The 12757-nt window shown below is 36.7% G+C and overlaps 1 protein-coding gene across 1 annotated transcript in view; it reads left to right on the forward strand.

Moving 5' to 3' along the window:
• The first annotated feature begins 9443 nt into the window (after positions 1-9443).
• LOC113225535 overlaps positions 9444-12757 on the forward strand; it is an 83739-nt gene continuing 80425 nt past the window's right edge. Inside the window, exons 1-2 of the mRNA XM_026457858.1 lie at positions 9444-9488; positions 11147-11329. Coding sequence (XP_026313643.1) covers positions 9444-9488; positions 11147-11329 — 228 coding nt within the window. The remainder of the gene's footprint in view (positions 9489-11146; positions 11330-12757) is intronic.

The raw sequence follows: 12757 nt of genomic DNA on the forward strand, positions 1-12757 counted from the left end.
TGTGTTCGATCTTTATATTAATATTCATAACAAAACTAGTGGAGTTATTTTACAATAAATCTCAATAACGTTAAGTAGCTAAACTTCAAGACTTCAGAAAAGGTAAGATCCGTTTGACAAGGATTGAATTCAAAAGCGAATTATGGGATATCTTCCTTCACTTACCGCTCTCGGAAACTCTGGATATAGTTTAGGATTTATTGGAAAAATTTCCATCTTAGTTTTGATTAAAATGTAATTTGTGAATTGAGGACTTTGGAACTATTCACACGAATTTATAATTCTCTTTTGATTCTGATCAAGTAATAATAATAATAATAAAGAGCTTTATTTATCTAAATTTGCATAAAAATCTTAATAACATCATTTATAATTACATATATCGTGTAGATAAAAAGGAAAGAGTCTCAGCTTAAGATGTTTTTCAGACCCTACCTTTTTAAAGAAAAACTCGCTACATTCCAACGACATTAGTTTTATGACGCGTCTCGAGTAGCTCCAAAAAATTATCACTCAACCATAAATATACACATATGTATATTACTTGAACTTGAGAGTTATAATCCTATTGTCACGATGGTACCACTACTAAATAAAACATTCCATTTCAAAATACTCCAATTTGAAGCTTAGGCAGAGACGAATAGTACTTAAAAATAAAAATATAAGAATGTAAGTAACATCCAATTACTTGCCGATTTTTGCCTCGAAAGTAGCCAAAGCTTTTTCTTTTGAACGTGTTAGATGACTCTGAGTCTCTTATTGGAGGATGCAAATCATTACAACACTTGGATGCACGGATTACTGCGGTAAACCGTTAATCTAGGAGGTGGTGATATCTGTAAGGAAGGATACCGTATCGACCGTACATTCCGACAATCCCTGTCGTTCCAATTTAATTTTTTAGTAGTAGTGTCAAGTTCGTTGTAAACGTGGAATTGATAAAGTTTATGGCCAAGTGTGTATCATTTACATTAACTAGTAAAAAAGTAAAAAGAAATATATAATAATATGGCTCTGTTGACTTCTTTTACCCTGATTTTATCATCACCAGCGCCCTGTTTTGCGTTACATTTTGATGATAGTACACCCAAAACTTGCCTTTTTGCTACTGATTCATCGTTTTTTTAATTAATCCGTATTTTAATAGTAGTAGAGCTTATTATGAAAGCGTTCGTCCAATAAAAGGACAGGAAGTGCTGCCACCATACTTAACGTGAGAATTTCAGCGTTCCGGCTTAGAAGGATAAGGGTGACGGTTAATTTACAGGCACATGGAGCTTGTCAATTGATGCCTTAAGGTCATAGGCGCAGTGATAGTGTCCCTCACATCTTTGCGATTTAAAGCTTTGAATGGCATTGCAACTGCTATGGAAAGACGTGTCGCTAACCATTTGTTTCCTGTACGTCGGGCGCATCCTGGGCAAAAAATCGGCGAGTACCTTACGCCGATTGGCAAGTCCTTTCAATATGATGGCCCGCATTGTACTGTACGCAATCGACACGATTATTGGATCACCAGACGCACTATGTTGAGTGTGTGCGTTATTATTATTATTATTGTTTGTTCGTCCCGTCACACAACACAGTCTCTCATAAACATACGATATACCCATCCAGTTCGCCGATCTAAAAATTCCCCGACGCCAAATCCTACATTTCTCTATCGATGAGTTAAAAACGTCTTCGACGAGTGGTCGCGCGCCATGGGCCTCATAAGAAGGCCCAGGGACACTCAAAGGGCAATGGAAAGGTAACCTACATAGCTTAAAGAATTACAAGACTTAATTGGCAGTGGGCAAGGCATATTGCTCGCAGAGCAGTTGGCCGGTGACGCGAAGAGTTTTCGAGTGGCGAACGCGTACCGCAGGTGGACTGATGATCCGATGAAGGCTGTGCGAACCCGCTGGACGCTAGCGGCGCTGGACAGGTCGTTGTGGCTTGGGGAGGCCTATGTTCAGCAGTGGACGTCTTTTGACTGAAATGATGATGATGATGAAACATATATTCACAGACAAAAAGTCAGTCGTAGTCGAGTAACGATCAGTATGATCCCAAGTTTGGGTAATTATTTGCATAAACATGAGGTAACCCTGATAGGAAAACTTTTAATTGAACCGCTCGCGGCTCTGTTGCACTTACTTGCTCGTCTTAATGACTCTTTCTTATCTCTAAGGCGATTTCTAGTGAAGAAAATTGAGGTACTTATCTAAAATCTTAGCACATAATTTTGTTAAAAACTTCAAGTTACCCGTGTGTGCACAGGCATAGGTTTAATTCACGTACCCTTGGTATAACAAAAACATGGTTATTAATACAAAGATCGAATATATAGAACAAAATTCTCGACCCGATGGGACTTGAACCCGTCACCACTTTGTACCGTAGCGTTGCTCTGTATCAACTCAGCCACAAGTCAAGTTATCGAGTTGTCCAAATTCTCCTATGTGTTTTTGTGTAAGATTTTTGTAAAGTCAGTATGGGTAAGTCTCACATACTTTTTATTCGCGAAGTTTATTTTGAACATTAAAATCAAGACACTTAAGATTGGGTTCTCAACTTTTTCTTATGGCAATATTAATAATTTATTGTTAAGGATTAAAACTGAAATCTCTTTTCAAAACGAGCTCCTTGTGAAAGAGTTCGTCCAGGGAAGTACTGCCACCTTACCTATTTCTGCCGCCCAGCATTACTGAGTTCCGGTTTTGAAGGGTAAGGGTGCTGGTGAAATCACACATGTGACTTGTCAACTTAAGTCTCAGGGTGACGGGCGCAGTGGCAGTGCCTCACAGATCTTTGCGATTTAAAGCTGAGTGGCACTTGAACTGTTATGGACTACTTGTCTACTTGTATAGTTTACCATCAGACGTATGACTTGTTGAAATTGTAATGGTTGAAATTAATGTTTACCACCTCTGACTTGGCATTAGCATAAGCTAGTGTTAGTATAAAACCGTAAAAGAATTTTATTTAGATCGAATCGAAAATCCAGCTAGAGATGGCCGTCAATTACAAATAGAACTCCTAAAAAGAGTGAAAAAGCGATCGAGCAGTTCATTAGGCGATTCCCGTTCAGATAAGAGTTGAAAAAAAAATCCGTATCTGGGGAATTTTATCGCCGTGGGAAATTCAAGCATTTCATGACACCTTTACAAAAGTTTTAAAAAAATTGTACAAAAAGAACTTGCTGTTAGTTTTTTTTATTTGTTAAGCCTCTTGTATTCCTGTATTATTTTCTGTCAAACGGTTTGGGCTTTGGGTGAGGAGGATCCGGGTTCGATGAATTTGGAAAATAAACTTACTAAATTGATTCTCTGTTGTTGTTTCTGGTATTCTAGTATAGGGACATCCCTAGCTTGGACCTGGTAATTGATGTGGTCTGGCATAAAGGTCACATTACATTACAGCCCGATAACCAGCTACTTAACATTACATAAAGGCCTGTCGAGGCTCTAAACAGTGTCTTTTAGATCTTTGCAATTTAAAAGCTCTTTTTGGTACTGCAACTGTTATGGGCAGGCGTGTCGCTTAACACTAGGCGCAGGACTTGTTCGTTGCATCACTTGGTTCAGTAAAAAGAAGATACATCACTCTCTGGCTGACATTTTGTTTCTGAGAGGTATATTAGGTACGTATTCAACAGAAAAGTGTCAAAGGAAGTTAGAGCTTTGCTCACAAATGATTACTTTTAAATCGAAGTATCATTTTGGATCTAAAATCCATTAATCAACATTAAAAAAAAAGTATGCAATTTAGATTCGAAAAATATAATTTTATTTTCAATCACATATACCGTTTAGAATTCCGTGACTTCCAATTGCAACCATCCTAAATTAGATTTCTCTAAATAAATACTTTTTCTTTTAAAAAGCAATTTCCTAATCTTATAAATCGGCCTAGGGAGAAACGAAAAACGCTTTCAGAATAAGAAAGAAACGTAATATGTGAAAACAAAAGCTTTAAATCGGAAAAAGTTTTTCAATTCACCAATTGCGTTCTACTTCCGATTAAGTTACAAAGAAATAACCACATTTTAGCGTACGACATATTTATTTATATACATTTTTTTACAAGTGACGGCACGAACAAGTTGTGCGTCTGGTGGTAAGGCTACAGGCCATTCCATAACAGTTTCAGTGCCACTCATAGCTTTAAATTGCAAAGATCTGAGGGGCACTACCACTGCGCCTGTCACCTTGAGACATATTTTTTAATCTGAGCAATTAAGGAGTATAATCAATCATGGACACAGATCTGTATGTACCAATGGAGGCTCTATTCGTATGTTTATGACGTAACATTTTACTTATTACATATCCCTCATTATTTCGTTTCCTGTGTGATAAGTGCGCGCAGTTGAACGGGCTGTTTGTGGCTAAATCTTTTAGTTTTTTCCCTGCATTGCTGTATCTATTATTTCACATTATATAAAATAATATGTTGTTTACATTTCAATAATAATGTTTTAATTTCTGCTTACTAAAGCCTTAATAACCTATTTTTCGTGCTACTTGTGGTGATTTGTAATTTGCACTGTTCATAATATATTTATTGATAAAAATTTGATGTAAATCTTCCAAACAATAAATAAGAATTAATGAATCTTTGTATTAACAATTATAACAAACTAGTGGAGTAATTTCACAAAAAATAATTGAATATCAATTAAATAAAAATTTAATTAATGCAGTGAATAGCGACATCTCTCGCCAGGACTGGTAGCTGTAAAGGTACTAACTGGGTGATAAATCTGTCAAAGATTTCTCATAGATGGCGCTACGACTAAAAAGTCGTTGAAAAACCAAGTACAAAGAGAAGATGTCGGTTCGAATCCGACCGGATCGAAGGAATTTTTTCTGAGTGTTCGATCTTTGTATTAATAATTATAACAAACTAGTGGAGTAACTTCACAAAAAATAATTGAATATCAATTCAATAAAAAATGAATTAAGAAAATTCTCGATTTGATCTGAGAACGTCCTTCGTGGCTGTACCCTTTCCGCTCCATGGGACCAAACTATTTTTAACATACCTTTATCTACTCTTACAAAGATCAAACAACACTAATTAAAATTCGTTCAATCTGATTGGACTACCCCGGTGTGTGATAAGTATTTTTTACAATAATGGGAATAACTTTACGTATTCCGTTCTCAAGAATTTAAAAGATTTATTAATCACTACGTTCTTAACCCATGTGACATCTTTCATCGTCATCCATTGACTTACAAATAAATGGACGACGGGTCTAATACAAAAACCACGAAAAAAAATGTCCCAAGTCAACCTATTTAAACGTAGTGACATGTAAAGGAATATGAAAAAGCTAAAACGTTGAATTTAAATTGTAATGTAATCGCAGTACTGTCTAATTTTGCTTGCTTCGCTGTCAGTCGAACAAACGAAGACTAAAGCGTGAATGACGCTCTGTATACGATTTTAACGCCCTATAAGTTCGGACACTTTTAGCGCGGACCCGACGTCCATATATTCGTAAGTGAATGTCGTCATTCCACTTTTTTAACACCCTTTTCTCTGGTCAAAGGCCAGGCCTTTGAAATTTTGAATCGTTCTTAAATTCCTTTCTTCTTCGTCACTTACTTTTCTTCTTTCCATCGCCACTCTCTACTAAATTTCCGAAGCGAGTCACGTGCTCCACTTCACGTATTATGTAACTTAACTTCTTGTAAAGTATTATATTTGTGGTACCATTGAATATCACATAACCGAACTGCCGAACCACATAACCGAAAGCATAGTATTTCTAGAAATTACAGGCCCTTTTGAGGTAAGTTTCTTTTTACCATAACCTGTATATAACCGCTCACGCGATGCGCTCCTCCTACCGCAAAATGGTGGCTATTTGGTTTCGCAAATTAGAAAAGCATTCAGTTTAAATACAAGTTGTTATAAATAAAAATCGTGCACTTAAAAAGCACTAATGAAATTTTTGGTGTGCTTAGATAAATATGATAATATTCCGTTTGAGTGGTTCTAACGTTTACCATGAAATTACACCTTAAAGTATAGTTTATAAACATTTATATTCAGGGTAAACTTAAAAAACGCAACTTACGGTATGTTTTCAATAAATAAACACCGAAATCACCAGCCCAAACAATAACACACACGATTGTCGTGACGTATTTTTGAAGTTGTTTATTTTTTTTAAATGACAGACCCAAGCATTAAAAATTTTATAGTTAGCTAGAGTAGTTACCGAAATAGCAATTAATATTAGAACTTTTACCTGTTATAACTTCGATATCCGATAAATCGGTATAAAATCATCACGTGTGGTATGCGTCTACGGCTGCATGTATCGCGTGAGCGGATAATTTAAGTAGGAAGTGTTTTAAACCATTGTACCTGTTTACATATCATTGTTTTGTTACAGCCTTGCCTTTTACCTGTTCTTTTCCCATCCTGTACACTTTCTTTATTTCTACAATAAAATTTATGTGGACAAAGCCTTGTAAAGGGTTTTTCACAAGAATTTTGTTTTGTAAATCAAAATAAAACTATAAATTTAGATGGGAATGATTCAAATTTTTATTGTATTAAAAAAAGTAAGGTTTGGCAGGCTTAACAGTGTAACGTGCGGATATTTGTTTTTGAAACTTCTTCTAGTCCAATTTCAACATTTACTAGCAAAGAGCTTTGTTTGGAAGTTAATTAAGTAAGGAAGGAAAACTAAGTTTTGACTGTATTAAAATATTTGTCAATTGTGTTTTCGTATACAACAGATTGTGACGTCGAATATATACGAGTCTCTGCCTTTTAATTATGTTTGTAAATTATAAGCAAACCCTTTCAATAATTATTCTAATAATAACGCACACACTCAACATAGCCCCGCACTGGGGAAACCCTGTATCCCAGGTGCCATGGACACACATATAGACAACCACAAATTACACCCAAACTCAAGAGAGAAATAAATGTGGGCCATACAAATATTTCTCCCGGCCCGGGAATCGAACCCGGGGCCTCTGCGTGGCAGTCCAGCATGATAGCCGTTCGGCCACGAAGGCAGTTAATTCTAACAATGTTAAGAAGTGGTCAGGTTATATTAGCTGTTTTGTTATCGAGATATGTAATGACTATGTGAGTACAGACTGGACACATACTTGGAAGTACCTGCTATTTTGTAAATATTTTTTAAAGTCAGATAATTTTATTGAGTTACCAATTTAGATTACACTATTTTTTACAATATTTACTATTTAGAGACTTGGTTAACTTGCTAGGTATATAGTTGCGGAGTAAATTATAGGCATTACAATAATCACAACTTTTATATATAAATAAAAAACCCATCTCAAAAGTTTGCCTATCCATTTTCTCTGTGTTTTATTTTCATTAGCATTTCGTCTATGTACGAAGTTTTATTGAAATCGGTTAACGAAAAGTGGGTGAAATTAAATAAACCGGATTCATCCCCTAATTTGGCACCCTTAGAGGTGGAATATTTTCTTCAAATTTGAATGGGAACAATATGCCTCTTTCTAACAAAAAATATGGACAAATACACTATAAAAAAAAAATTGAGAACCTTTTCCTTTTTTGAAGGCGGTAAAAAAGGGTATAATGTTACAACTCTACAAACGTAGTTCCCATGGAAATCGAAACAAAGAAACGATTAAGTACTTTGTTCTAAATTTAAATTATTATAGATGATTAATCTAAAACTTATGGAAATTTGTGTTCGAGTACATTCGGAATCCCGAAGATTTTCGAGATAAATTACGATAGTTGTACTATAAATATATATTCTTGTGAATGATTAAGGTAAACGAGAGCCATGTGTATTTGACTGGAAAATCGGACTAACGACTCAAACCAATGGGTGAAATAAACGAATGCCGAGTAAATTGCGCACGAAGTAACAGAAAGAAAACTTTGAATGGCCATAGATTCGATAGTTAGATAGACCAGGGGGGGTTGACCGGCAATCTCCAAGTATTTATCGTGAATAGTTTTTCATAGCAAATAACGAATTTTCATGCTGGGGCCGGTCTGATCGTTAAGATAATCCATCTTCTATTCAGTTTTGATGTACTGGATTTTTGCGATTTAGTATATTAAATATACTGACATTTCAAAGATTGCGGAGGGTAACGTAATTTAGTTGTTCCGAAATAACGTTCGTTCGAATTCTCACTATCCCGAAAGCCGAATTACAATGAAACCGTTGTGTTTTCAGGATATGTAGGATGTTTATTGCAAAGACACGATTAGGTTCGATTAGGTTAGGTTAAGTTAGGTTTAAAAGAAAAAACATTTTCCTCTCAAAATTACTTTCTAGGTTGTGAAAATTCGAGCAATCGTTATTTCTGGAATATGTCATTTCGGACTTCTGATAGGTAACATTTGCGGAGACGTTACTACACCTTTTAAAACATTGTCCTAGATAACCACTAATGATACGGGGTGTGTACTACGATTAACATAAGTCTACCTTTCCACCAGAAACGTGCGAGGTAGCGAGGCGGTGCGAGGGTGTGCAGCGGTGCTGTGAAACGGTGTGATGTTTTCTACCAAAGCTGTGCGAGGATGCGTTATGAACACTTTTCAGCTATGCGCGGGCGGGGTACGGTGTGGTGGAGTGAACGGGGGCGACATGCTAGTGTCAGTTAGTGACACACTTTCAGTAGCTCTAGTTTCCTATACCGTTTTGCACACATTCCTCGCCCGCATCCCTCGCACATATCTCTCGCTATTTTGTATGTACAAACACTTAGCTCCGCTAACCCTTTTTCACCGGAGCTGCGCTAAGCGAGGCTAGAAAAATGAAGTAGTCCTATTGGTGGATTTTTCCTCGCACACTGCTTCGCTACGTCGCACATCTCTGTTGGAAAGTCTGCCTAAAACGGCTTGTGGGAAAACCCCAGGTCAACATCTTTTTTTGTTATTCCCTACATGAACACCCCAATATTAGACTAAATAAAAAGTACATTGTGACAATCCTACGATATGACGTATTGTCTAGATGAAAGCGACATTTCGTGCGACTTCAAAGGCGATGTCCCATTGTGTGGTCTTTGCACTGTGCCAAAAGTTACTCAGAAAGGTTATATTCCCAATTTGGTCACATCAGGTATCTACCCCGGGACTTCCTCAACCAGCACCTACAGTGCAAATTCATTGAGCCATGAAAAATGATCGTTAAGTCTTATTATATTTCATTTTGATAAATTTTCAATTTTCTGTTTACCGCAATATTTATTTTTGTTACAAGACACGAAAGCATAGGTACCTTATACCGCTGCAATATGGTCGCTTCTTTTTTGGAGAGCTGAGTAAATATCTCGAATTACTCGTCTTTCAGCCAACAGGGTACAGTTTAAATTGTATTACAATGCTGTATTGTATTGCATAAAGCTATGCACCTACTACACCTTTAATTCCAGTGTTTGTTTAATTCCTTGTTGGACAACATCATGGCAATCCTGACCTTTGAGACTGCCGCACTAAAGAGCGAGATGGTATTGCAGCCGAATCAATCTCTTTAACCAGATGGATAGCTTCCAAAGCGATGGACGTTTCATTTCGGGGTTTCTTAAGTTTAGTAATAAAAAGTAATTAAAAAGTTATCATAAAAACTTTTCTGTCCCTTCGCCCGTCTATTCTTGTTCTTGACCTTTATAAGGGACATTCCAATAAGATTGAGAGAGATAAATGCACAGCGAGGTCGACTTCTCTTGTTTCCCCACACGTTCGCTCTATTAACTACCAAACAATCTGTATAATTACGCTAGTCTCATAGCAGAGTTCGAAATTCTAAACAACAGTAATAGCGTTATCAATATGTACAATACAATTGAATATACAGGGTGTTACAAAAAAATTTTATAACTTTAGTAGCAGTAGAGCGCCGGTTTGAAAGGGCTGGTGAAATTACAGGCACATGGGACTAGTTAACTTATGTCTCTGGGTGACGGGCTTAGTGGCAGTGCCCCTCTTTTCTCTTTTGATCTTTGCGATTTAAAGCTCTGAGTGGCACTGCGACTGGACAGGCGTGTAGCATACCATCCAGGCGCACGAGTTGTTCGTCCCGTAACTTGATATTGTAAAAAAAGAAAAAAAAATTTAACGTTTTTTCCTTCAACTTTCTTTACAACCTGTATACGTTGTAAATTGAACGATTGATTATATTATACAGAAGTTGCAGCCTATTATATAAAAGGGTCCAGACAGGCTATTATAATAGACGCAAAATATTATTTATTACCTGCGATTTTTCGCTCATATTTATAGCTCTCACGTTGACTTTTATATTTTCTGGCCTAGAAATTACTCAGGTAAACATTGATCCGATGAAAAGGTTGAACGAAGAAAACGAATGGCTGGCCCGAGGTGTAATTTATTTTTTGTCATCTGTATGGTTAAAACGTAATAAAATCTCTTATGATAGAACTACATCATCATCAAACCATTAAACGATACTTCTGGTCACGGGTTTTCTCTAAAAGGTCCCTAAAGAAAATTCCACCATGCTGCTTCAGTGCGGGTTGAAAATGTACATAACGTAGAAATTAAAGCCACAGGGATTCGAACCGCTGACCTCCTAACTGAGAAGAAACCGTTCTTCCACTGGGCTACCATCTTATACCTATGTTCCATTTTAGCAGAGGCTCAAGTCCAGACAGTGTACTATTACATTGCGTCTTTCATGGAATAGAAAAAAAATTGTTCTTAGAGGAGACCCGTGCGTAGCAGTGGGACGTAAAGATAGTTATTGATGACGAAGATGGCATATTGATATATGTCATTTGTAATTTATTTTCCGGTCCAATTGTGACTCCGAAAATATCCAAAAAAGGTAATTTTCTAAAATGAAGTAAGTATACCAAAATAAGCAAGGAAAGCGAAATTTACACAGAAAAAAATTTACGAATCTGGAGCGATGGTGAACTGGAATTATTAACTATACGGTTTATAAGGAAATAGAAAAACTAACAATGCCAGTGGGGAGCGGTGGGTAGGCAGACAAGCGAGACAAAATGCAAGAATTGTCTTATACTTCAAAGTTACCAAACTGCTTACGTGTTTTAGAATATCACTAACGCCGTCTACCGGTGCTCGATGGAACTAAATGTAATAATCATTTGTAAGTAGTTGTAGCAATTCTTTTTTGTTACAGAAAATGTCAAGCACGACAATTCTAGCGACAGTGTGCTGTCTCCTGGCTTTGGCAGTTACAGCCAGCGGTATCAAGTGCTGGAAATGCGGGCAGTACAGCGACGGAGTGGGCTCCATCACTCCATGCGCCAACCGGACTGCAGCCAAGCTCGAAGAATGCCCGAATGACGCTAAATATTGCATTGTGAGTTACCAATATACTTAATTTTTTTTTATGAGACTTCCTTAGGAGTCGATACTACCAACTCGAATTCAAACTTTTCCTGTACCAACATAGTATAATGAACTATACGCACATGACCCTGAATACATGAAGGGTGCAATATAACAACGCTTTTAGGATGCTAACCGGCCTTTCGCGACACTGTAGTGCACGGAGGGTTTCACTCCATTATGCGCAAGAAGGCTGCCTCACTCATGATGCGTGTGCGCTGCAGCGCCAATAGCATCCTAGCCGTTACTGCCAACAGGCTGGAGTGCCCCTACCAACAACATTGGGTGCAACTACACGTGCGTAGGGTAGTGGTCTAGACGTAGCATTTCTCTAGAATTAAGTAATTTTCCGGATTTAAATCGCGTATATTTGTTTTTTCAAACAAACCGACGTTTCGCGAAGCGAAGTATTTGTACACGCGTCAAAGAACATATAGCTGATGTCAAAGACCGTCGCATAAACAAGTTTGCAGTCTGCGAGCATGTCGTGGATAAACCTACACATTCAATGAAGTTTGACAAACCCCAGGTCCTTGCAAAAGAAGTCCGTTATCTACCCAGGATGCTGCGAGAGGCCATTGAAATTAAAAAACATCCTAATTTCAACAGGGAAGATGGTTTCTCCGTACCACCAATTTGGGATCCATTATTTCCTCTAATGAAAAATCCCAAACAGACATAAGACTGCAGTACTAATTAATATGTTTTAGTTTATTCTAATTTCTATTAATAATTAATAATAAATTGAACTTAATAAAAATACATTCAATAAAATAATTTGTAAAACTTAATGTAGCGTAAATTGGAATGTTTTCTTTGTAAAATTAAAAATAAGGTATTTAATTAATAACTATTGTAACTATAGTGAAAAAATAGGGTGGTTTGCATCAATATTAGACATAACTGGTTGAAGACTGTACCACCTCAGTCAACCGTGACCATGGGACCTGTAAAGGGCCCTAAACGTCGGTTTGTTTGAAAAAACAAATATACGCGATTTAAATCCGGAAAAATAGTTTCATTTCCTATAAGTAATTTTGTTTTGTACTAACCATAGCACGTAAGATAAATTTACTGTATTACTAACATTACCATGGATCATGGTCTGAAATTAATAATTCTATTCTATTCTATTCTACTAACATGGTTCATATTGCTTGAGTCGAGAGCCAGAGACACTGACTTTATTTCAGAAATTATTTTTGCTTATAAACGATGTTAAAGCCTTTCGAAAAATGTATATCGTATACTATACATGTTCTATTTAGTTCAGTTGATATAAAAAAAAAACATTTTGAACATGGAATGTACCTATTCAATACAGCGGTTTTCTTGTAATATTTTGAAGTAAGTTTGCATTTTTAACCGCCTTCAAAAAAGGAGGAGGTTCTCAATTCGA

This window comes from Hyposmocoma kahamanoa, unplaced genomic scaffold (genome assembly GCF_003589595.1).
Source record: "Hyposmocoma kahamanoa isolate Upper Pololo Valley unplaced genomic scaffold, ASM358959v1 166, whole genome shotgun sequence".
Lineage (NCBI taxonomy): Eukaryota > Metazoa > Arthropoda > Insecta > Lepidoptera > Cosmopterigidae > Hyposmocoma > Hyposmocoma kahamanoa.